The sequence below is a fragment of the Canis lupus genome, chromosome 8 (genome assembly GCF_011100685.1).
Source record: "Canis lupus familiaris isolate Mischka breed German Shepherd chromosome 8, alternate assembly UU_Cfam_GSD_1.0, whole genome shotgun sequence".
Classification (NCBI taxonomy): domain Eukaryota; kingdom Metazoa; phylum Chordata; class Mammalia; order Carnivora; family Canidae; genus Canis; species Canis lupus.
The window spans coordinates 71,687,984-71,706,940 of record NC_049229.1 but is presented as its reverse complement, the minus strand read 5'-3'; the positions used below and the strand labels follow the sequence as shown (position 1 = coordinate 71,706,940).

The following is an 18,957-nucleotide window of genomic DNA, read 5'->3' as shown; positions in this document are numbered from 1 at the left end:
TCTCTGTGTCTCTCATGAATAAATAAGTAAAATCTAAAAAAAAAAAAAAAAATCAGAAATGTTCTGAGCCCCGACTGGGCAAACGCTGACCTGATAATTTCGTGGCGGCTCCTCCCCACCCCCACCCCAGGGCAGGCACTGTGTTCATCCTCATCATGCCAGAAGGAGGGAGGTGACTTGTCACCATGGCACCAGAGGGAGGACGGGAGCAGGCAGGCTCAGAGCCCGAGCCTTTAAGAGCTTGCACCCCCCCCAGTGGAGGGCAGAGCGAGTCCGGTGGCTGAGGCTCAAGTCCAAATCCCTCACCCGCTGGGACTGCAGGGGCCACCTGCTGGCAAGGCCTTCGTAAATGTCCCAACCCCCACCTCCACCCAGAGCCTAACCCCCTTCTCTTGCTTTGCTTCCTCGGGGCACTTCTCACCTGCGCCGTCCGGGCGGTTCCCGGGAGCTCCTCAAGGGCAGGCCGGGCGGCCCTGGACACCTGGGTCCCCAGCACCAGGAGGGCGTGCCCAGAGGGAGGGCTTGGTCCTCCTGGGCTGGACAGGGAGCACCCCGCGGGGCTGGAAGAGGGCACAGTGGCCCCCACCTGGATGGGGAGCCGAGCCCGGCACCTGAGGCCCCACCAGGAGGCAGGGACACCCCAGGCTGCCGCGGGAGCCCCCGGGGCGGCCTGTGCCCAGGGCAGCCGTGCGGACGGGGCGGCGGCTCCCAGCTGGGCGGACAGGCGCCTGCCCTGTGCGGTGTTCTGGGGCTGTGGGGGCGCCTCCTCCCCATCGTCCAGCACCCACCAGCCCTCGCGGCCCCTGCGTGGCTGCCCCTCTTCCCCCTTAGGAGCCTTCCAGGCTCAGGGCAGAAACCCCTCCGCTCGGGCCTCCGTGCTCACCACCCGGGACCCCCGCCCCCGTGGGCAGGCGGAAGCCGGAGGCCTGGCTCCTGGCGAGTCTTACTTCCTCTGGGACTCAGTTTCTCCATCTGCGCAGTGAGCCAGGGCGCGGCAGAGACGACACCCTCTCCCCGGGCCCAGGGTCCCACACAGACCCCCTGCCCGCCCACGGCACCGGGTTGGAGGCCGTGGGGGGCTGGTGGCTGCAGGTCTAGGCAGCAGGGTGACGGGGCAGGCACGGGGGAAGCGCACCGCGGCACTGTCTTCCTGGAGCAAACAGCCCTTCCCGGTCACAGTCCTAGGCAGGGGGTGGCCCCCAGGGGCCTGGCATCGGCTGGCTATGCCACCCACCACCCGGCCCTACGCGGCCCCCCGGGCAGGAGCGGACCACGCACAGCGAGGGCTGAGGAGGGCGAGGCCTAGGCGCTTCCTGGGGACCCGAGCCGCCCCCACGGACGCACAGGTGGACTCGAACCCTGTCCATACGGCAGGATCCTGGGCCTCGACCCTCGAAGCGGCTGAGCCGGGGTCGCTCGGCCTTCAGGGGGGCAGCAGTGGAGGCGGTCAGGGGCGAGACACCTCGACTCCTTGGGCAGGGGCAGGGTGGGTGCAGGAATTTCCAGGAAAAAGCGGTCACAGGGAGCGTCTGGGTGAATCCTTGCCCTGTGACAGCCCCATGCTGCTGACTCGCAGATGACGGGCCCTGACCTGCTGACCACTCACTCACCACGGGCCCTGGCGCTGCCTCTGGACGTCAGGCTCCCTTCTGCAGAGGACCCTAGGCCGAGCAGGAAGCTCCCGGGGACATGAGTGCGGTCTTAGGGGGTGCACAGGGGTGGGGTGGGGTTCAGGACCACATGGAGCTCCAGGCGGAGGCTGGACGGGGCCTGGATGGCTACCTGGGGCAAGGCTGATGCGGGGTGGGGGCTGGGGGGCAGTGGCTGTGAGGGGCCTGCGCTGAAGAGCTGCCCTGTGCTGGGTGCAGGGCTCCTGACCCCAGCCCTCCAGCTCCCACAGGCCCAGGGACAGCCCAGGCCTCCGTCCTCAGCCCCACGCATAAACTGGGGCACACTAAGGAGGGCCTATGTGCCCCGTAGAGCATGGAGGGTTGTGCCCTCATCAGATGTCCTACAGGCCTCTCTCCAAGGCCAGGGTGAGGCACAGGTCCCTCCTCTGCCCCCCAAGCTAGGCATTTGCTCAGAGGTCAGGACAGGTCCAGGGAGGGGCAAGAGCCCTGGGCTGGTGGTTCCAGGGACCCAGAGGAACCGTGATGGGGCTCAGAGCTTGCCAAGAGTCCGGGTGGGAGAGGGGAGGGGAGGCCCCCGGAATCGTCCTTCAGTAGGCCCACCGGACCCCGGCCTTTTCCAAGGATCCCAGGCCTGGATGTGGCCTGGGGCTGGACGGCAGGCCTAGGGGAGGGGAGCTCTTCCGGAGTTCAAGACACTGCAGGAAGCACAAGAGGCTGCCCGTGGTGTGAATGAATGCAGGGCCAAGCTAGGCTGCGAAGGGAGGGTCCAGTGCTCTGGGATAGATGGATAGACGGGGACGGACACACACACACACGCATGTACGCAGACCCTCCTCCTCCCCCACTAGGACAAGTGGCCCTTTCTGCAGCTGAGTGGGGTGGCCACACACTTGCCCCTTTGTCCACCATGTCCCAGGCTATTATCCTGGAGTCCAGAGCCCCTGGGACAGGGACAGGAAGCAGGAGCAAGGGCTGTGTGGGAAGGTCCAGCCTGGACACTGTTGTTGGGAACAAGACTGGCTTGAGGGGCACCACAGAGACCAGTTAGCACGGCAGAGCGACAGTGTTTATTTCTCTGCCAAGCATGGTCAGAAGCCAGCCCTGTGCCAGCACAGTCCCCTGGGGCTCTTGTCCAAACGTGGGAAAACCAAGGCTCTTGAGGACAGGTGAGGCCAAAGACAGACAGGCCCTTCAGGAGTCGCAGCAGGCAGGGATGCCAGCCACTCAGCACCCAGCTGGGGACCAGGGCGGGACAAGCGGCATCTGTCCCCAGCCCTAGAGTAGCTGCCCTCCGTCCTGGATGCACCCTCATGGCCCCAGGGCTCCTGTGAGAGGCAGGGGCACCCAAGTAGCTCTGGGGCTGTTTGAACATCCGGGGTTCAAAGAGCTCTGAAAGGGATTGGCCAAGTCACTGGAAGCACTTCACTGTCCCCCTCAGGGTCCTGGCTATGTGACGCTATGTTCTCACTGAGATGCCAGGGGCTGTGGCTGGACCAGGGCCACGGAAGGCACTTCCCAGGGGCAGAAGCGAGGCAGATGGGCAGGGCTGCCCTGGGCCCGACTCTGATAGGAGGGGATGCAGGACACTCCCCCTTGGCCTGTATGGCCCCTAACAGGGTGGGTCAGGCCTGAGGCCACACAGCAAGAGCACTTCCCCTAGCTGCTGGCCAGCCAGGCAGCACTGGCTCTCAGGGGCAGGGGGGGCAGGGCCCGCCCCCTGAGACTAAGTGGGAACACCATCAGGCCCCTGGTCCTCCCCGTCGGAGTCCTTGCTTCCCCGCCTCCCTGCCAGTTTGGGGCCACCTGGGAAGGCGTCAGACCTGGGCCCCACCACCTACACCCCTCAGTTCAACAGGCAGAAGAGCTTGCGACAGCAGAGACCGTGTGTGGGACCTGAGCCCAGCAGGGAGTCGGGCAGGAGGCGTTCCTCCCTGGGGACCGGAGGGGCTGGAGCTGGCTGGCCCTGCCCGCATTCCTCTGCCATGGCCGTCCCCCTGGGCCCGCCCCGCCGCATTTCTAAACACAGGCCCCAGCGGGAGTCTGCTGACCATATAAGGCGGCCTCTGGCTGGGCTGCATCTCCCTGGCCTGGCTCCACAGCGCTCCCGCCCCGGGGGCTCCTGGCGGGAGGCCTCCTAGCCCGGGGTCTTGGTAGCAAAGGTCAGGTAGCCAGTGTGGCCCACGGCCTCCTTCATGGGCGTGCCGCTGCGGAAGGGGCTGGCGTCAGGGCTGGCCTCGGGGCCCAGGCTGGCTCCCAAGTCGGGTGCAGGCAGGCTGACAGTACGCACGTTGTACACCTGGGGCAGCACCTCCAGGGTGCTCAGTTCTGAGAAGCCTCGGGCTGCCAGTGCCTGGCACGTGCGCTGGACTTGCTCGATGCACGGCGAGAAGGAGCAGAAGCGCCCACCTGTGGGGAGCCAGACATGGGGTCAGAGGGCAGGAGGGTGCAGGAGCCAGCTGAGGGCTGGGGATTGCAGGGGGGAGGCGAGGCCCCCTCCAGTCCCCCCCGGGGAGACAGGCATGGGTAAAAACTGCGGTGGGGCTGTGGGTGCCGGCCAAGGTCCTGGAGGCTGGCCATGCCCTCAGGCACATAGAGCCGGACCCCAGGTGGAGGAGAGGGCAGGGCCTGGAGGGACAGGGGCTCTCCTTGAGCCACGTGGAAGGGACCACTCAGGCCAAGCCCGCTACCCCGATTTCAGCTGGCCGTGGGCAGGTATTGCCACCTTCCACTTCTACAGGGACGAACCAGGTGGGGGTCAGGGTGGAGCCTTGGCCCAGCAGCCGCCCAAGCACTGTGCCCAGAGCAGCTCTAACCATACAGCACAGCGGCGGTGGGGGCTGCGGCTGTCACAGGAAATTAGAGGCTGTCACCTGCTCTAGGAACAGGAGGCGCCTACTCTGAGCGGAGCCTGACGGCCAAGGATGACAGGGTGCGGGCGGGAGCTGACAGCCCCTTCCTGCCACCTCCCACCAGGGCCCACCCGCAGTGTCCCTCAGCCTGGCCTCTGTCCAGCCCACGTGCCTGTCCTGGCAGGGTGTGGGGAAGCTGAGGCAGGGGAAGGACGTGGCGGGCCAAGTCCTGGAATGCCCCAGAGACCTGGTCACCCCTGCCACACCCGGGGACACTGAGCCCCAGACAGGTCTTGAGGAAGGCGTGGGCTTGCAGGTGGCACGAGCAGGGTGCTCCCCAGGAAGGGACCTGACCCCCTGTGTACTCCTAGGAAAACAGGCCCCACCAGGTGAGGGCCAAAGCCTGGGAACCACGCTTCATGGAGGTCAGGCTCAGAGCAGGCGGGTGAGCCCACAGAAGACGGGAACCTCTGGGGCCAGAACCAGCAGACCCAGGGAGAGCCCGAAGGAGGGGCTTGGAGGAGCCTGGGGGCTGGGGGCGGCAGATGGTGTGGCTCCCCCTGGAAGGAACCTTGGCAGGGGGCCGGGCAGTGTGACCACCTGGGCCTGACATCCGTGGGACTGGGACAAAGCTGGAAGGTGTGGAGGTGTGGGGAGGGGTGTGGGGAGGCTGGGGCCCCAGGCTACCATGGCCGAGCCCAGGAACATGGCGTGGGACCCACAGGGAGCCGTGCCTTGGCACCTGTCTTTTGGAGGGGAGGCCCTTCTCCTGGGGCACCCTGGGCTCCCTCCCTCTGGTTGCAGAGCTCAGCGGGGAGGAGGGAAGGGGCCCTGGCTGCCTGCTCTGGCTCCTTCTCCAGAAAAGGGAAAAACCTAGGGCCTCACCAGCGCCTCCCTGGCTCAGGGCCAACCTTCCCGCCTCCTTCCCGCCTCCGCATCCAGCATCTTCCCTAAAAGGGGCCGGTGAGCTGGCTTGTGGCTGGGGGGAAGGGAGACTGCTGGCAAGGGCTGGGTTCAGGGGCTGACCTCCTGACCTCTGAAATGCCCTGACCTCTAAAGTGCCCCATGGCCTGGGTCCCACACCTCACTGAGGTGGAGTCGCCACATTCCCCAGGGAACTCAGACATTTCCCACCTCCAGGTGGGAGCGGGGTAGACCAAGGTGCAGGCGCTCAGCTGGAGCCGCTTTGTCTCAGACCTTACTCCTTCCGGCTCCAGCCCGACCCACCCTGATTTCAGGTGCAAGGAGGCCCTGGCCTGGCCATGCTGCATGGCCTGGTGGTTTCTGACCTCTCTGGGCTTTGCGTGACCCGCATCCAAAGCCAAGCCCAGGAGCTCAGCCACAGCGGAACCCTCACTGTACCTTCAACCTTGAGGGCATCCCAGGCATGGCCCACGGCCTCCCAAGGAGACGGGATGTCCAGGAAAACAGCATCTGCCACATGGCTCACGCCAAAGCCGCTGCGGCACACGTCCTGGTTGCGCACGGTCACCCAGCGGCCCACTCGATGCTCCTGGAACTCCTCCCGAGCCTTCTCTGCCCGCTGCTGGTGGAACTCCACTGTGTGCAGGTGGCCTGTGGGCGCGATGGTGCGGATGATGGCGTGGGACACGGAGCCGCTGCCAGTGCCTGGCGGGACAGGACAGATGTCAGGCGGGACTGCTGGGGACGCTCAAGAAACACCTCCACCCTCACCCTGAAAAGATCCACACGGGGCCCCCAGGGACAGACGATCCTGGTTACTAGTGGGCATCACTCCCACAGCTGACGGGGTCTGGTTAGCTGGGGCCGCACTGGGGCCAAGTGGGGATGGGAGCAGGGATTTATTTCCCGAGGCTGCTGTGGGTCCGGGGGTGAGAGTGGCAGCCCTGCCCAATCCCAGCACAGAAACAAACCCTACTGCCCAGACCTGGAGGCCAGAGACCCTACAGGGTCTAGACAGAACAGATGGGGCGGCATGGCCTGCCCCACACCCTCCAGCTGCTGGCTGGTCCCGCGGCCCTCCTCCCTCAAGCTCCTGGCCCACCCAGGTGGGTCCATCTCCTTGCCTCTCACCCGCCTCCACCACTGGGAGTGCAGCCCTGCCCTGGCTCCGCCTGGCCTCATGGCACCATGGCACGGCAACCAGCTTGCCACATGGCTCCGGTCTTCCACGTCATCGTCCCCTGGTTCTCTTCCAACTGCACTGGCCACTCCTCAGCTGCCTTCAGCTGCCCCTCTGCTTGACTGCCTACCTGGCAGTGCCTGGCCGTGTCCCCGCCCCTACCATGACCTCCTCTTGCCCCGGGGGTTTCAGGTGCCAGCCTTGATGAACGCTCCCCAATGAATGCCATGTTCCTTCGCTCCAGACTCCTACCTAGTGGCCGGTGCACACGCACCACCTCCCCTCAACAGCCGACCAGCGCTCTGGCTCTGCGTGAAGGAGGGCAAAGCTGGATCTGCTCCAATCCCAAACCCCTCCCAGCCAAGCTCTCCTGGGTCCAGTGGAGGACACCCACGGCTCAGCCAGACACCATGAAGGCACCCTCAACTCCCCTCTCCGTCTCACATGCAACCCACTAGTAACTCATGTGTCCCCCCCACCCTGCCACCTGGCTGCCTGGGCCCTCCCTCCTGACTTTGTGCTCACCACCAGGCAGGCCACCCTTAATCCAGCCTCAAGCACAGTAGAGGGATTCTCTTCACCTCCGTCAGCCCATGCTTTCTCCTCCCCACACAAAGCAGAGTCAGACGCCTGAGGGCCCTCTGAGCTGTGTCTGATTCTCCTCACCTCCCTGCTGGGCCCTCACTTAGGGCCTTTGCATGGCCCGCCCTTGGGGTGACACCCTCCCTTGGCTGTTGGTATCGCCTCCTTCTCATCATTCCCAGCTGAATGTCCCCTTGTCACAGGTCTTCCCTGACCAGCCTAGCTGGATGGACCCCTGGGAGTCACTCTCAAACACGCAGCCCTGTTTTTACAAGCCTCACAGCTTCAACAGCACTGAAACGGTGGCACTGAGCTTACTATCTGCTCAGGGAAGCAGAAACCTGGCCTGTCTTGTTCATGGCTGTACCCACAGTTCCCAGAAGGGGAGCTGGCACAGCAGAGCCCTGGAGCATGCCCACTGCACAGATGCTGTCCATCCGCCAGTGGCACCCCATGGGCCCTGTGGCTGAGCAGCTGGCCTCTGCCCAGCTTCTGATCACACTCTGATCCACAGCTCAGTTCTGCATCTGACTCTTCCCATTTCAGTGTTTGGCTGGGCAACAGGAACCATCCAGCTGTCCACCTGGAGGGGAACAGGATGGCCTCAAGTCCTCAGAAAGCTGGAAGCAGTGGTGCTGGGGACCCATGATGACTGTGAAGCCCAGCTGCGCATCCCACGAGGAGCATGCTGGAAATCCGGGTGCCTCTGGGCCTGGGCTATGGTTGGCCGGGATGAATGCTTCACTATCCATCCCAGGTGGCCCCAGCACCTGTGTGTATGTGTGTGCATGTGCCCCGGGCTCAGTGGCAGTGGTACTGGCTGAGGATGAGCTTGAGGCAAGTTCCCTAACTGCAGTGAGCACCTCGGGGCAGCCCCAGCCTCCCTCCAGGAAGGGAGGAGTTTGCCAGCCCGGGGCCTGGGCGGTCAGGGACTGCTAGGCCCGGCACAGCGATAGGGACTGGCAGTCAGCACTTCGACCTGAGCCGAGTGCCACTCGGGCTCTGCACCAGCAAGGCAGGCAGGACTCTCACTGAACAGCAGCCCCTCCGAGCGGAATCCCTGATCCGGAACCATCAACTCTCATTCGGGTTCCATTACCAGCCTCTTAGCTACTTCCCTTGCTCCTCAGTCCCTGCCGTCAGCCCGCCCTGTTCTGGTACAACAGAAGTTGAGCCCACGCTCTGGAAGGGCAGGCTGGACGCTGTCTGACGTTGGGTCTGACCTCCACCATCACGCCAATTTTTCAGGATCGGAATGGAGGCAGCTCAAAGAACTCACCGGATTCACAGACCACAGAACCAGGCCGAAGCTCCAGCATCATGGTGAGCAGAGCAATGTCGGTGGAGTAGAGGATCTGAGTGCGGTGTGGCAGGTTCAGCGTCCAGAGCTCAGGCGTGGGGTGCAGCACGTAAACCCAGCCGCCTCGACCGCAGGTCACCTTGGAGCCGAAGGGGCGGCCGATGAGGTCTACTGAGTGCCGCAGGACGCCGTGTCGGGTCTGGGTCTGTGCCCCCCGCTGCACACGCACGGCTACCATTGCACCATGGCCCAGTGACAGGATGGCCGTGTCACCCTCTTTGATCAGCTCCTCGTACGCCACGAAGCTCATGGTGTTGCTGGCTGGCAGGTGCCTGGGACCTGGGGACAAGCGTGTGGGCTTGAGCAGGTAAAGCACGGCGCACCTGGAATCTGGGCCGAGGGCGGGGAACCCCAGAGCCCAGGCGGCGGGCGGGGCGGCGGGGGGCCTCAGTCCTCGGCAGCGCCCTGGCCTGACAGCACGACAGACAGGCCGGCCCAGGTCACAGGTGGAGGGGCTGACGCGGGGCCCCGGCAGAGGACGGGCCCCGAGGGGAGGGCCAGACCCTGTCACCACTTGTCAGGACACTGGCTCCCATTCGGGCGGGAGGAGGGGCCGGCACAGCGGGCCGCGGCCCGGGGCTGTGCTGTCACCGGCGTGCGGACCCCCTTCCCACCCTCCCCGCGGGCGGGCTTCCAGGGGACGCGCGGCAGGGGCTGCAGGGCAGCTGAGGGCCCCCGGGAGAGACGGCGTGCGCCGGGCCGGCGCGGGGAGGGACCCGCGCGGAGTTCTCACCCGCCACGCGCAGCGGGCTCCGCTCCCCGACGCTCCGCACGTGGCTCCGCACTTCCGGCCGCGGCCCCGCGCCCGCCGATGACGTCAGAGCCCCGCCCCGCCCCGCGCGCGGAATGCCGGGACCCGCGGGCGGCCCCTCCCGCCGGCCCCAGCCGCGGCGGCTTCCCTGCGTGGACCGGCTCGCGCGTCCGCCGGGCCAGGCTGCTGCGGGCGGCCTTCAGGGCCGGGCGGTGCCGTGCGGTCACGCCAGGCGGGGCCCCGGGTGGATTCCCGAACGCGACCTCCCCCGCCGGGTGGCTGGGGCCGAGGCGGGGCGGGGACTCGGAGCGGGCTGCTCCGCGGCGGGCCTGCCCCCGGGCTGTCGGGCGCCCGGCCACACCCCAGGCCCTGCGCTGCCGGCCTGCGCTGGGGCTCGGATCTCGGTCCCCTGCGGCCGGGACCCCGCCTCTGCCCTGGCCCGGGTGCGGAGCTTCCCCCGGGGATGGGGATGTAAACAGGCAAGGGACTTGGGAGGCCCCGTTCTCAGTGGGGCCAGCGCGCTGGTGGCTTCTCCTGGCCGCGCTGCCCTTGCCCTCGACATGGAGACAAGCCAGCCCCAGCTCTGGCTTGCCAGCCCCCCTTCCAGGCGATCTGCCGGATGCACCTTCCTGAGTCACCCCCTAGCTGCTCCCCCTGGGAGATTTCAACTTTCTACTTCTGGGGGTTCCTCTTCCCCAGCCTTTCCGCTGCAGTGTGGAGCTGGGGTGGGGCGCCTGCTCAGAGCCTAAATTAGGACTTGGCGACTCGGTAGTGATTTCCTGTGGTCCCAACTTCCTTCCCAGTTGCCTCTCTGTCCCTAGCTGGCTGGCCGGCTCCTGCAGTGCCCCCTCCTCCAGGCGGCCTGCCTAGAATTGCCCATCTGCTCCATCTGAGCCTGTCCCAGCCCTCAGCCTGCATCCTCAAGCTCCAGCTGATTACCCACCAGGTCAGGTGAGCACCTTGCCCAGAGCAGAGTTTTTATATTGGGGCTCTCCTAAGAAGAACTGATTCTACATAAGCTCAGCTAAGTGTCAAGGCATTAAACCCTCTCCACAACCAGATGGATGGAAAGGTGGGGGTTGGAGGGATCACTTTACAGATGGGAAAACGGACTCAGAGGTTAGGTAGTTGCCTAAGGGCACATAGCCAATGGGGCCAGAGTGGGACTGGGATTTAAAGCTGGTAAATCTGACTTCCCAGAGCCAAAGGTAGGTTTGAATAAAGATGACAACAGGCAGGAAAAAGACCCTGGAGAAAAGGTTAGAGTCACCCTAGGGGAAAGGGAGAAGCTGAAGATGCCCAGTGGGGGAGGCTGCTCCTGGCAGGGATCAGGTGACCTGAGGCCCTCCCCTCTCTGACTAGCCCCAGCCTCCTACCCTATAGAGCTCTATAACCTCAAAGCAGCTGTCACCCCTCTCCTAACCCCAACCAGCTTCCCCTTTGGGTTCTTCAGAGCTCAGGGACAGGGTACCAGGAGGAAGCAATGTCTACCCTGACTGCCTTCCTTTTTTTAAAATATTTTCTTTTTGAGTAATCTCTACATACAACATGCGGCTCAAAGTCAAACCCTGATATCCAGAGTTGCATGCTCTACCCACTGAGCCAGCCCGGCGCCCCACACCCTGCCTGTCTTCTGAGCACAGGCTCTGAGAATGACCTGTGGTCCCCTGCTTGGCCCTCCCACCTGGCCTATCTCTCCGGGCCCAGGGCCCAAAGCTGGATCGCTGCTGGGCAGGTTGAGTGCCCCAATGCAAACCTGGGGACTCCACGGAAGCTCCCCTCCCCCTCCAGGGACAGCTGGTTAATGTGTAACCAGGTGTGATTTCTGAGGAACCTGGACCATAAACTATCTGGGTGACATCATCCAGCTTCTTGCCCAGACGCCGCCAAACCGGCTTCTTGGGCCCTGGGGAGAATGGAGGGTCCACAGACAAGGGCTCGGTCACTGGGGCGATGTTCTCGCTCAGATGGAGGCTGGACCGTCCTTGCTCCTCTGCTCTGGGACCACCCAGGCTCCCCAGCAGTCCCTGCCTTGTAGGGGCTGCCCCGACATTTGGGTACTGGGTATTTGGGTCTTGAAGATCTCTTCCCCTCCTCCCAACACAGCTGTTGACCATCCATGCTGTCAGTCTAGTCCAGCTGAGGCTGGGCCTCCCCCAGGGTCCCCGCCATAGGCCCTAGGTTAAGTTAGCCCAGGGCCAGGCACTCCAGGCCCACTGAGGGATTGCTGGACCTCTGACCTGTCTCTTCTGTCACTCACCTTCTGATTTTTCTTTGCTTATCTGCAAAATGGATAAAACACCCTTGTCAGAATGCTGAGGACTGCTGGAGCCTCCAGCAGGAGTATCCCCAGGGCTTGACCTTTAGCAAGCCAGCCCCAAGCCCATGGACCTCCCTCTCCAGCTTGGGCCTTGCTCCTGGAGGGAGAGGGAAGCCGGACCTTGGTGGCCTGAGGGTGGAGTGGGGGTGGTTCTTCTGAGAAGCTGCAGAGGCTGAGGACAAAGAGGAAGCCCTGAGTGCCCACCCCCATGTCTGAAAGCCATGTTGGCCTCCAGATCTCCAGAAACAGAAACTTGAGCCCATCAGGCTTTTGGGGGTGGGGAGGTGGAGAGTGCAACAACAGATTATTTCTAAAACTGGAGGAAGGGGCTGCAGGGGGGGGGCAGAATACAGGAATTCCAGTCTTAAGGGACACCTGCTGTCTGGGCAGCCTGGGCCATTGGCCTTTTTGTCTTCTTGGTTTGTTTTATGTGCCTAAGAAAACGCTGACTGGGAGCAGCTCAAAGCACGCCAAGGTGAGCGAGAGAAGAGGCAGGAGTCCCGTGTGTGGTCAGCACCCTTTGATGTGCACACTGGCAGAGGTGAAGGGACTTGCTTGTCCTTTGGGTCTTTGCTCCAGTGCCCATTCCTCAGAGGCATGGAAGACCCTGGAATTCCTCTGGGGCTCTGCCTCTGCCCTGCCCCCACCCCAGCAGCACCCACCTCCTTCCAGAGCCCGACAGTATTTCCTTCCCGTTCACGTGGCTGCTTGCTCATGGCCAGCCTTCTGGCAGCAGCGTGATGTTCACCTTGCTGTCCACGGAGCTCCCTGTGCAGGGATTCTGATTCTGTGAAACAGACACACAGCTAAGCTCTTCTCCCCCTTTCTTGCTTTAGTCACAGAACAATGGTGGACGTTGACACACAAGCTCCAATTCACCATTTCTTCTCTTTCCATTCCTTTTTATTTTAGAGATTTTATTTTTTCATGAGAGACACGGAGAGAGGTAGAGACACAGGCAGAGGGAGAAGCAGGCTCCATGCAGGGAGCCCGATGTGGGACTCGATCCTGGGTCTCCAAGATCACACCAGGAGTCAAAGGCAGATGCTCAACTACTGAGCCACCCAGGCGACCCCCCCCCCCCACCTTTTTTTTTTTTTTTTAAGAAAGCTTTTATTTACTCATTTAGAGAGACAGCATGAGCCGGAAAGGCAGAGGGAGAGGGAGAGAGAATCTCAAGCTGACTCCACCCAGAGGGATCAGAGTCTGTCTTGGAGCTCAATCCCATGACCTTGAGATCATGACCTGAGCCAAAATCAAGAGTTAGAGGCTTAGCCAGACTGAGCCACCCAGGTGCTTTTCTCTTTTCCTTCTATTGAACGATGGAATTCCACTGCTCCAAGTTGAAAGCAGACCTCAAATGGTTACACTGTAGAAGCTATGAGATTTTTAAACTTATGACAAGGGACGGAAGGGAAATTCTACTCATTGCAAGGAAATCCTTACTTAAGCTTCAGTGAGTCAAAAGCAGTTAAAACCCATGAAACTGGGGCACCTGGCTGGCTCAGTCTGTGGAGCATGCGACTCTTGATCTCGGGGTTTTGAGCCTCAGATTGGGGGCTGAGATTACTTTTAAAAAGATTAAAAACAACAACAACCATGCAACTTCAGCTAGTCGTCCTTAGTTCAGTCTCTATGAGGAACTGGTGTATGTTCTCGCGCTGGTCATCCTGCAGCTGACTTCCCCATATTGCGGATGCTCAATTACATCACCATTGTAGGCAGCTTTCTTCTTAAGCACCTTCACTAGTTTCTTTTCATTGTAATCATCAGTGATGCCTTGAAAGTAGTAAGGGTCTTTCTGCCATTTCTCTGTTGAATTTGTTTTGAAAATATTTTATTCATGAGGGACTCCGAGAGAGAGAGAGAGAGAGAGAGAGAGAGACAGAGAGAGAGAGAGACAGAGAGACAGAGAGAAAAGAGAAGTGAAGAGAAGAGAGGCAGAGACATAGACGGAGGGAGATGCAGGCTCCCTGTGGGGGGTCAAAGGAAGACGCTCAAGCCCTGAGCCACCCAGGCACTCCTCTCCGTTGAATTTCTATGTGTATATGATTCTCAGCAGGAAGCAGGTCATCACTCTTATTTGCATTAGTCAAGGGTTCAGAAGGCTGGAGGTTCTGGAGAGCAGACATAGGATAGGATCCCTTTTCCTTGGTGGGAGTGGTCTGCAAAGGGCCTCACGGGAGCAGACAGATGGCTTCAAAAGGTGAAGGGGGTGAGGAGGAGGGTGCTGAGTCCTTGCTGGTGGCTCAGGGACTAGTGGTCTAACTCTTTTTATTTTATTTTATTGTTTTTATTTTTATTTATTTTTTATTGTTTTTAAAAGATCTTATTGGGACGTCTGGGTGGCTCGGTGGTTGAGTGTCTGCCTTTGGCTCAGGGTGTAAACCTGGGATCCCGGAATTGAGCAGGGAGCCTGCTTCTCCCTCTGCCTCTATCTCACTCTCTCATAAATAAATAAATAAAATCTTAAAAAAAAAAAAGATTTTACTTATTCATAAGAGACAGACATAGGTGAAAGGGAGAAGCAGGCTTCCTGTGGGGGGCCCAATGTGGGACTCCATCCCAAGACCCCGGGTTCATAACCTGAACCAAAGGCAGACACACTCTACCACCGAGCCACCCAGGCACCCCTTTAACTCACTTTTAAAATAGCTGTGTAGGGCAGCCCGGGTGGCTCAGCGGTTTAGCGTCGCCTTCAGCCCAGGGTGTGATCCTGGAGACTCAGGATCAAGTCCTGTGTCGGGCTCCCTGCATGGAGCCTGCTTCTCCCTCTGCCTGTGTCTCTGCCTCTCTCTAACTCTGTGTGTATCTCATGAATAAATAAACAAAATCTTAACAAAAAAATAGCTGTGTAATACTCCCACGCTGGGTACATGCCTTCCTAGCCCTGGTCAGTCCCCAGGTGATGGGCATCGAGTTCTATCCAAGTTCATTCGTGCCTTTGCTTTTCCCACTGCACATTTCTATCTGCAAAGAGGAATGAGACTGTCCTTTGTGCAGGCTGGATTCCTAGAAATAGGATTGCTGGGTCATGGAGTACAAACATTTTTAATTCTAATAGATACTGCCAGATTACTTTCCAAAAAGGACGTGGCAGTTTACAGTTGCAGGGAGTGTGTGAATGCCGTCTCCACATTCCAACCCATAGCCAGCACTGGCTGGTGTCAGTCTTTCACAGTCTTGCCATCTGGGTGTGCTTGGGGCGAGGGGAGGAAGGTACAGTCCTTGTTGTTTTAATTTGGAGGATTCTGATTTTCAGTGAGATATTTTCCTTTGTTTCTAAATCTCACATATGCTTGTTGTTTGTTAGTGTTTCCTCCCATCTTTGCCGAGTCTCTGGGGACCGCCTTTGGGGGTGGGGTGATGAGATGAACTTGTCCCCCGTCCAGGGCTGGGGTCTGGAGACTCTGAGACTGTGCACTCCCCAGCGGCCTACCAGGGCCACAGTGTTCTCTCCTCTACCAGGAAAGGCTGGCCCCGGGGGTCTCTGGCTGGGGTTCCCGAGAACTGGGGGACTTGCCCAAGGTCAAGGCACCGCGGGCGCCGCCCCGCTGGGCCCCAGCCAGACTGCGCCTCCCGCGTGCCTTCACTCTGCACCAAGATCGCCCGGGAGATGCCTGCGGGCACCTTGAGGAAGGTCGGCGGCTCCGGTGCAGCTCCGACCCGGCGGGGGTAGGGTGGGGGAGGAGCGAGTACCTGCGGCGAGAGCCCGGGACGCTCACGCCTGGACCCTCGTCGCGACCACCGTGGGGGCTGGCGGGACCAGGGAAGGCCAGAGCCCGGATGCAGAGGAGCCCGAGCGTCTTCAAGCGCCCAGTGGCTCTCCTGCCTCAGTTTCCCGCCCGGACGCAGCGTGGGAGGGAATTTCCAGGACGTCCAAGGGCCTGAGGTTTCGGCAGCGGGGTCCTGGGCAGGCGCCGGACGGGGAAGGCGGGCTGCGCGGGGTCCCGGCGAGGGGACAGCAGAGGTGGGCGGCCTTGGGGGGTTGTTGGGGGCCGCGGGTGGCGGACAAAGCGGCGGCACCACCCCGCAGCGCGGGCCAATGGAATGAATGGGATATAAATAGCGGCCAATGGGCGGCTCGCGTCGCGCCCCTTAAGAGCCGCGGGAGCGCGGAGCCGCCGCTGTTCGCCTGCGCCGCGCCCGGAGCTGCCGACGGACCGACTGCCCCTTCCCCGCCCGGCCACCCGGTGAGTGGTGCCACCCGAGGCCGCCTGTGCTCGGGGGCGGGGGCGCTGCTCAGGGAAGGGCCTTGTAGGCCGCGGAGTCCTGCACGCCACGGTTCGCCGCCTGGAGCGCGCGCTGGCTGGGCCTGGGGTTGGGGTCCTGGGCGGAGCGCGAGCGCCCCGCGCGCACTGCGGCCCCTGCTGACCTTGGCCGCGTCCCAGGGTGACCAGGAGCCCGGGCGGCGAGGCCCTGGGTGGCCCGCAGGTCCCGGGGGGCCCGACGCGCCGGGTCCTGGCTGACCCCCCAGTCTCCCCGCAGCCTGCCGCCCGCCGCCGCCGCCGCCGCCATGCCCTTCTCCAACAGCCACAACACATTGAAGCTCCGTTTCCCGGCCGAGGATGAGTTCCCCGACCTCAGCGCCCACAACAACCACATGGCCAAGGTGCTGACCCCCGAGCTCTACGCGGAGCTGCGCGCCAAGAGCACGCCGAGCGGCTTCACGCTGGACGACGTCATCCAGACCGGCGTGGACAACCCGGGTACGCGCGCCCGGGGCCCGGGGTCTGGGTGCGGCCCCCTGATCCGTAAGACAGCCTTTGGGGTTAGGATCCAGAGCTAACCCCAGAACCCCTCTCAGGCCAGGGTTTCGGCGCCCCCTTCCCGCGCGGAGCTGCGGGGTCCTGAGGGCCTCGCTTAGGCCTGGCAAGTGACATCACTGTCCCCATTCCGTGTTCCCCCAGGCCACCCCTACATCATGACCGTGGGCTGCGTGGCAGGCGACGAAGAGTCCTATGACGTGTTCAAGGAGCTCTTTGACCCCATCATCGAGGACCGGCACGGCGGCTACAAGCCCAGCGACGAGCACAAGACCGACCTCAACCCCGACAACCTGCAGGTGCGGAGCGGCCCCGGGTAGCGGGGCGGGCTGGGTAGGGGTCTCCCGGCGCTCACCTCCGCTCCCGCCCCCAGGGCGGCGACGACCTGGACCCCAACTATGTGCTGAGCTCGCGGGTGCGCACGGGTCGCAGCATCCGCGGCTTCTGCCTCCCCCCGCACTGCAGCCGCGGGGAGCGCCGTGCCATCGAGAAGCTCGCCGTGGAAGGTAGGGGTCGGGCCGGCCGGTTGCCCCCCACCCCCCATCCGGCTTGTTTATCAGTCACCGCAGTCACCCGAGCCTCCGCTGCCACGCTCTTATCTGCGCGCCGGGTCCGGTTTCCCGGGGGGACGGAGGCCCAGCCCCGTGTCTGTGGCGGCCTGGGCCGGGTTCCCACAGAGCCGGGGGGCCCTGGGGGCAGGGGCTCGAGTGTGCCCTCCTGAGCGTGCCCCTCTGCAGCTCTGTCGAGCCTGGACGGCGACCTGGCCGGCCGGTACTACGCGCTCAAGAGCATGACCGAGGCGGAGCAGCAGCAGCTCATCGACGACCACTTCCTCTTCGATAAGCCCGTGTCGCCCCTGCTCCTGGCCTCGGGCATGGCCCGCGACTGGCCGGACGCCCGCGGCATCTGGTGTGTGCCCCCTTCCCCGCCCGCGGGTCCCCTTCCCTCCTCCCTTTGGCCCTCCCCCACGCCGCCGCCAAGGAGGAAGAGGGAGGGGCCGCGCTCCTGGGACAGGTTGGTGCCTCCAGGGCCTCCTCGTAGGTGACCTTGACCGCGCAGGTACGTGAAGGGACTCCAACTAGTGGAGGCCGAGGCCTCGCGGGATCTTAGAAGTGGGCGGCGGGTGGCGTCGGCTTCTCTCCTCCACTCTCCTCTTGGGAGCTGGAGCTTGTTTTGCGTCTCCTTTCTCATCCCCTTCCCCGCGGGGACTGCCAGGTGCTGGGTGACGCAGATGCTTCCTAGTGGGGGTTGGGGGCGGCGGGAGGCTTACAGCCTCCTGCCTCCAGGGTCTGCGAAGGGCGGCTTCAGCCGCCAGATGACGCGTCTCCCTGCCCCTTACCTCCTCACTGGAGCCGCCGCCCCCTCCCCCACACCTGGGTCACACCGCAAATGACTGGCAGGCTGGGGCACAGCTCAGGTCCTGGCCTCCCTGCATACCTCCAAAGTGTGGATGGCTCTGGGGTCCTGGCAGCAGCCCAAGTATCTGGGTACAGCTGGACTGAGCACCTCAGGGAGTTGGAGAGTTCCTGGGGTCTCAGGCCCCCCTAGAGCTTTTTTCTGGATGTATCCTGAGACCATAGTCCTAGGAGGCGGCCTGACTGTGCCCCTCCCCCAGGCACAATGACAATAAGACCTTCCTGGTGTGGATCAACGAGGAAGACCACCTGCGGGTCATCTCCATGCAGAAAGGGGGCAACATGAAGGAGGTGTTCACTCGGTTCTGCAACGGCCTCACCCAGGTCAGGCCTGACTGCCCCAAGCTGGGCTGGCACAAGTGGGCTTTGGTGCCAGGGAGGGGGCAGGGCAAGCTCCAGAGCTCCAGAGCTCAGGCAGGGATGTGGGTGTCCCCACCAATTTCCCTGGCTCCAAGGGTCCCAGCTGGTCCCCCCAGCGGGCCTCTCAACCAGGTCTCTCCTCTCTTGTCAACCTCCAGATTGAAACACTTTTCAAGTCAAAGAATTACGAATTCATGTGGAACCCTCACCTGGGCTACATCCTCACCTGCCCATCCAACCTGGGCACAGGCCTGCGGGCAGGTGTGCACATCAAGCTGCCCCACCTGGGCAAGCACGAGAAGTTCCCGGAGGTGCTCAAGCGGCTGCGGCTTCAGAAACGAGGCACAGGTGAGTGGGACGGGCTGTAGGCAGTCTTCTGTCCGGAGCAGGCCCCCACCCGCCTTGCTGACCTGGTTGTCTCCCCAGGTGGTGTGGACACAGCTGCGGTGGGTGGCGTCTTTGATGTCTCCAACGCAGACCGCCTGGGCTTCTCAGAGGTGGAGCTGGTACAGATGGTGGTGGATGGTGTGAAGCTGCTCATCGAGATGGAGCAGCGGCTGGAGCAGGGCCAGGCCATCGATGACCTTGTGCCTGCCCAGAAGTGAGGCCCCAGCCCGCACCTGCCACCACCACCAGCCCCGCTGCTTCCTAACTTATTGCCCGGGCAGTGCCCGCCATGCACCCCTCTGATGTTCGCCACTTGGCGGCTGAGCCCTTAGCCTCGCTGTAGAGACTTCTGTTGCCCTTGGTAGAGTTTATTTTTGTGATGGCTAAGATGTTGCTGATGCTGAAATAAACTAGGGTTTCGGCCTGCTACCA

General features: G+C 62.6%; 2 protein-coding genes across 2 annotated transcripts; one reads left to right on the top strand and one right to left on the bottom strand.

The window, feature by feature from the left end:
• Nucleotides 1–2,675: 2,675 nt before the first annotated feature.
• On the bottom strand, nt 2,676–9,355 carry TRMT61A (tRNA methyltransferase 61A). Its single transcript, XM_038545831.1, has 4 exons — nt 9,260–9,355; nt 8,446–8,805; nt 5,843–6,109; nt 2,676–4,037 (listed from the first exon to the last, which is right to left on the bottom strand). Exons 2-4 carry the CDS (start codon nt 8,774–8,776, stop codon nt 3,766–3,768), a joined length of 870 nt encoding a protein of 289 aa, XP_038401759.1. The 5' UTR covers nt 8,777–8,805; nt 9,260–9,355; the 3' UTR covers nt 2,676–3,765.
• A 6,274-nt stretch (nt 9,356–15,629) lies between these two features.
• On the top strand, nt 15,630–18,957 carry LOC100855552 (creatine kinase B-type). The gene is made up of 8 exons (XM_038545830.1): nt 15,630–15,790; nt 16,086–16,306; nt 16,508–16,662; nt 16,737–16,869; nt 17,101–17,272; nt 17,979–18,102; nt 18,297–18,486; nt 18,565–18,957. The coding sequence occupies exons 2-8, from the start codon at nt 16,114–16,116 to the stop codon at nt 18,741–18,743; spliced, it is 1,146 nt and encodes a 381-aa protein (XP_038401758.1). The 5' UTR covers nt 15,630–15,790; nt 16,086–16,113; the 3' UTR covers nt 18,744–18,957.

What these genes read in the sequence shown, in the direction of transcription:
- TRMT61A (XM_038545831.1), bottom strand. Translation starts at nt 8,776, where the DNA reads ATGAGCTTCGTGGCGTACGAGGAGCTGATCAAAGAGGGTGACACGGCC. An exon ending in TTCTGTGGTCTGTGAATCCG is followed by an intron (nt 6,110 to 8,445) that starts GTGAGTTCTTTG and finishes CTGTCCCGCCAG; the next exon opens with GCACTGGCAGCGGCTCCGTG. An exon ending in GGATGCCCTCAAGGTTGAAG is followed by an intron (nt 4,038 to 5,842) that starts GTACAGTGAGGG and finishes GGCTCCCCACAG; the next exon opens with GTGGGCGCTTCTGCTCCTTC.
- LOC100855552 (XM_038545830.1), top strand. Translation starts at nt 16,114, where the DNA reads ATGCCCTTCTCCAACAGCCACAACACATTGAAGCTCCGTTTCCCGGCC. An exon ending in CGAGAAGCTCGCCGTGGAAG is followed by an intron (nt 16,870 to 17,100) that starts GTAGGGGTCGGG and finishes GCCCCTCTGCAG; the next exon opens with CTCTGTCGAGCCTGGACGGC. An exon ending in TCTGCAACGGCCTCACCCAG is followed by an intron (nt 18,103 to 18,296) that starts GTCAGGCCTGAC and finishes GTCAACCTCCAG; the next exon opens with ATTGAAACACTTTTCAAGTC.